General features: G+C 48.1%; 1 protein-coding gene across 1 annotated transcript; it reads left to right on the top strand.

Moving 5' to 3' along the window:
• Positions 1–569: 569 nt before the first annotated feature.
• Positions 570–2,540, top strand: LOC148838164 (zona pellucida sperm-binding protein 4-like). Its single transcript, XM_088911469.1, has 9 exons — positions 570–783; positions 865–1,052; positions 1,133–1,230; positions 1,306–1,433; positions 1,518–1,707; positions 1,792–1,939; positions 2,021–2,099; positions 2,207–2,332; positions 2,410–2,540. The coding sequence occupies exons 1-9, from the start codon at positions 570–572 to the stop codon at positions 2,538–2,540; spliced, it is 1,302 nt and encodes a 433-aa protein (XP_088767595.1).
• Positions 2,541–5,023: the final 2,483 nt, after the last annotated feature.

Below are 5,023 nucleotides of genomic sequence, written 5' to 3'. Positions count from 1 at the left end.
GTGATCCCAGATCATCAATTTTTCCTTTGCCGAATCCCAGCAAAACATTTGAAACATTTCGAAACAGTGTGACGCAATGAAGTCACGTGCCTTTTGATACAGACTTCGGAGCAGTGTACAGTATGGTAACGCTATGCTCCAAATGAATCGAAGCAGTTTCGAATCAGTGTTTCGAGTCTGACATCACTACTATTTCGTGTTTCTTTTAAACCAGTCGCATAAGCAAGATCAAATGATTCCTGGCTCAAACATCCAAATATATTAGCAGCCCAATGATGTGCAGTGCTGATTTTAATTGGATTTAAAAATCACCGCTGAGGTTCTGTTTCCTCACTTGTTAACACATCACGGATGAAGACAATTCTTAAGAATGACGCTGGAGAGAACCAGCAGAGCGATCTGCCCACCTGGACTCAATTCCTGACCCTGGAGACGCGCAGAGCGTCTGAGGTCCTCGTGCGCCCGCTTCAGCTTGCTGCTGTCCAATCGCCGAGCTCAGCCGATCAGCGCGCAGAGAGAATTTAAGGCGCTGATCGCGGCTTTCTTCGAGTTCCTCTCCGAGTTCTGCCATGGAGAAGTCTGGGGTCAGTGGGAAAGTGTGGAGTCTGTGTGCCTTGCTTTTTGTGTTGCTGGATGTGGCTCTAGCCCAGAATCAGAAATGTCTGGTGAGCGATAATGACAAGGTGGTGTGTGGAGACCCGACCATCACGAGAGCCGACTGTGAAGCAGGGAACTGTTGCTTTGATCAGACAAGCCAGAGGCGCTGCTACTATGGGAATGACGGTGGGTTTGTGTAACCTGAGCATTTTGGAGCAGGATTCCTTTTTTATAGTGGGACTGAATCCAGCCTTTGTATCCCCTCAGTGACTGTGCAGTGCACCAGGGATGGTCAGTTTGTGGTTGTGGTGTCCAGGAATGCCACCAGCCCTCCGCTGAGCCTGGACTCGGTCAGTCTGCTGGGGGGTGGCAGTGCAGCCTGTGGCCCTGTTGGCACCACTGCTGGCTTTGCCATGTTCAAGTTCCCAGTCAGTGCCTGTGGCACCAGGATGAGGGTGAGTTGCAGCCAGTGTCTTGTTCCCAGAGCGCCAGCGTGTGCAGGCTGTGCCTGTAATGTCTCTGACCCCTGTTCCAGGTGGAGGCTGGTGCTGTAGTGTATGAGAACCTGATGAACTCCAGCTTCGAGGTGAGGCCGGGACCTGATGGCTCCATCACAAGGGACAGTGCCTACAGGTGGGCAGGTTGCCTTCTCCTTCCTCAGCTCCCCTCGGCCTGTGCCAGTTCCTGATGGCCGGTTTCTTCCTGCAGGCTGTTCTTCCAGTGCAAGTATGCAGATGATGAGCTGGTTCCTCTGCAGGCAGTGGTCTATACGGTCTCTCCACCCCCTCCAGCAGTGTCCCCAGGACCTCTCCGTGTGGAGCTCCAACTGGCAAGAGGTACCTCTGCTGAGCCTTCAGCTCTGCTCGGCTGCCCTGCAGGGTGAAATAGTGCTAAAGCTCCCTCCTCCTCCTCCTCCTCAGGAGAGCTGTATGACTCCTACTACAGTGAGGGTGACTACCCTGTGACCAAGGTCCTACAGGATCCTGTGTATGTGGAGGTTCACATCTTGCAGAGGACGGATCCCAATATTGTTCTGACGCTGGGAGACTGCTGGGCCACTTCCACCCCAAGCCCTCTGAGCCAGCCCCAGTGGAGCCTCCTGGTTGCTGGGTAACCTGTCCTCTGTAGCTCTTGCTGGATTCCCCACTGCTGACCCCTGCTGGCAGAGCTCTCACCCTGCTCCTCCTGCTGCAGGTGCCCATACAGAGATGACAACTACCAGACCACTCTGATCCCTGTGGGTGGCTCCTCAGGGCTGCCGTACCCAACGCACTACCAGCGCTTCATGGTCCGGATGTTCACTTTTGTGGACCCTGCCTCCCAGCTCCCCCTGAAAGAGACGGTAAGGAGCCGTGGCTGGGAGGCACCAGCTTGATGCCCCAGGGCAGCTGACCTTCTCTCACCCCTGCTCTGCTCTCTCCAGGTCTACATCCACTGCAGTGCAGCGGTGTGCCAGCCTACTGCTACTGACCGCTGTGTCCCAACCTGCATCAGCAGGAGGAGTGAGTACCTGTCGCATGTCAGCTCCAGTGGTCCAGCTGAGGGGTACCTGTTGGCTGCTGAATCCTGGTCGTCAGTCCTCCCAGCAGTTCTTCTGTTCCTCTTCCAGGAAGGGCAATTGCCGCAGCAAGCGGGGGCTCCTCCAAAGACACTGCAGTGGTCTCTAGTGGAGAAGTGCTCCTGACTGCCTCTGAGCTCCCAGCCCAGGGTGAAGCGCATCAGCTCTGGTCTGAAGGTGAGAGGCTCTGCTGTGTGAGCAGTATAGGCATGTTGCTCTGGCTGTGTACTGACTGCTGCCTGCTCTCTCCTCAGTGCCCCAGGTCTTCAGCTATGGCTTGCTAGCAGTAGCTTCCTCCACTGTGCTTGTGGTCTCTGCTCTGCTGCTGGTAGCTGTGTGGAGATTCAGACCTTGTACACAGAACAAAGCTGTAACTGGAGCATAATAAAGGGAGAAGTGAACTCTGGTCCTCCTCAGCCTTTTTCTTTTTCACTTTCTTAATGATGTCCAAGATACAGCTGCGTACTCTCTAGAAGGAATGGTGGCAAAAACACTGCTTAACAGATCAATGTAATGATTATTGCAATAATAGGGCTTTTCTGCATCCAGCTCTGAAACCTCTTCCAGAGCCACAGTCTGCTCCCTCCCCTTCATCTTGTTAATCTGACCACTGAGGAAGGTAATTAATACTGCAGGTGCTGCTTGGAGTCATGGGCAGTGCTGTTCCCCTTGCAGCGACTGTAGGGGAACTGATTTTGTACCTCTACTTACTGCAGCAATAGTGCCTGTTCCCCAAACGGGCCCAACGTCATGCGATCCAGGAAGTGGCTTTAGAGTGGCATAATCTGTGGTCTTGGCTTCTATTCTCTGAAGAGAAATGGAAGTGGCGGGATTGGACTTGGGGTACCTGGGAGTTCATTTGGGAGATATTGGTCCATGAACAATTACATAAATAAAGTAGTTTAAGTTTTTCCATTCATGATCACATAAATGACATGATCTCAACGTGTATTGGGTGGGGGGGGGGGTACAGTGGGCAGTATTACTAAATTTTGGTCATCTGTATGTTGAGTGTAAAATGTCTGGAATCAGTGCTTAATCATGCAATTGAATAATGTGGTCAGTACAGTTTATTGGCATTGCAAGTATTTTTGGCAATATTTGCCTTGATTACAATTCAAGAAACTTCTTCCTGTTAAGAGCCAGAAGAGAAACCTTTGATTTTGGGGTTCTATAAATGAAAGAACTTTTAAACCAATCAATTTTAACCAATCTCAATTTGCAATGTGATTCGGAAGCCCTTGTCTGAAAAAAGAGGCATTAACATTTAAAGATTAGACCTTGCTGAACGTGCAATAAGACTGATCTCTTTCAAATTGTTTTAAACTACCAGTGTATGTGGTAATTCTAAAGTAATACTTCAGTTATTACTGATTTATTTACTTACAGTATAGTGCTTTTTGGGACACTCTGCTCAAAGTGCTTTACTGGTGAAGGGGAATCCTCTCCACCACCACCAATGTGCAGCCCCACCTGGATGATGTGACGGCAGCCATAGTGCACCAGTATGCTCACCGCACATCAGCTATCAGTGGAGAGGAGAGCAATGAAGTCAGTTCATAGATGGGGATTATTAGGAGGTCATGATTGGTAAAAGCCAAGGAGAATTTTGGCCAGGACAGTGGTGTTACACTCCTCTTTTCAAGAAACGCCCTGGGATTTTTAATGACCACAGAGAGTCAGGACCTTGGTTTTACGTCTCATCGGAAGGATGGCACCTGTTTATAGTGCAGTGTCCCCATCACTATACAGGGGCATTAGGACCCACATGGACCACAGGGTGAGTGCCCCCTGCTGGCCCCACTAACACCTCTTCCAGCAGTAACCATAGATTTTCCCAGGAGGTCTCCCATCCAGCTACTGACCAGGCTTACATCTACTTAGCTTCAGTGGGTTGTCAGTTGTGAGTTACAGAGTGAAATGGCTGCTGCAAGATGATTTAGTCATTTTAATCTGTCAACATGGGTTATTCCTTTGAGCACAGGAATACACCAGATAAAACAACCAAGTTATGAAAAAGTCACATTTACCATCTCAACCATCACACCACTGACCCCCACAATCGCCTGGCTGATCCTGTCTGATTCTTCAGACTTGATAAAGAACACACTTTAATTATGAAGGTTTTAGGAAGTTTCTTTACCCTGCCTTACCAAGAGAAAGCATTCTGATGTACTTTCAAGTTTAACCTCTCAGGCTGCAAGTTTTCTTCCCTTTGAAGAGTTGTTTAAATTTAATTAATGTTGGGGATGGATTTAGTTTATCTGCCAGTTATAAAGGCACAACAGGAAGGAAGTAATCCAATAAAGATATTATTACAGGCAGATCTGACAGGCTTAAAGACTGTGAAAAGATTACTTGTTTCTAAATATTTTCATCTACACTAAGAATGCCCCCAGCTATGTCCTGGAATGTTTATAAATTTGCACACAAATATATATTACAAAACATACACATTAGGTGTGTATACAGTATATTAAGGGTTATTTATTGTCTTGTAATTAGTTTTAAGTATAATGATAGTTTACTGGGAACAACAACATTCAAGAATTGAATGCTTTGTCAATGTTTGGAATACTTTGTGTGATAGGATTGGCTTCACCCGCTTGGTTAATAGGCAGCCTCCTAGCCATAGACAGAGGAGGCTCAAACTCTATTCATAAGGAGTGAGCCAAAGGGCAGCTGCAAGGAGGAGTCGGGATGCCTGAGATGAATGTGAAGGGAAACGTTTATGTTCAATATATATATAGCTAGTTTTGTAATAATCATTTACACTTCATGTGTACTGTATTGCACTTTTCTGGACACTCCAATCAAAGCACTTTACAGTTAATGGGGACTCTCCTCTACCAATGTGCAGCCCCATCT

Source organism: Atractosteus spatula, chromosome 3 (genome assembly GCF_055471065.1).
Source record: "Atractosteus spatula isolate fAtrSpa1 chromosome 3, fAtrSpa1.hap1, whole genome shotgun sequence".
NCBI classification, from domain to species: Eukaryota; Metazoa; Chordata; class Actinopteri; order Semionotiformes; family Lepisosteidae; genus Atractosteus; species Atractosteus spatula.
Note: the sequence above shows the minus strand (reverse complement) of the source record. Positions and strands in the feature narration are given on the sequence as shown.

Excerpts from the sequence above, each read along its gene's own strand:
- LOC148838164 (XM_088911469.1), top strand. The coding sequence starts at position 570 with ATGGAGAAGTCTGGGGTCAGTGGGAAAGTGTGGAGTCTGTGTGCCTTG. Across the intron at positions 1,053-1,132 it reads CCTGTGGCACCAGGATGAGG|GTGGAGGCTGGTGCTGTAGT; the intron begins GTGAGTTGCAGC and ends CCCCTGTTCCAG. Across the intron at positions 2,333-2,409 it reads GCATCAGCTCTGGTCTGAAG|TGCCCCAGGTCTTCAGCTAT; the intron begins GTGAGAGGCTCT and ends CTCTCTCCTCAG.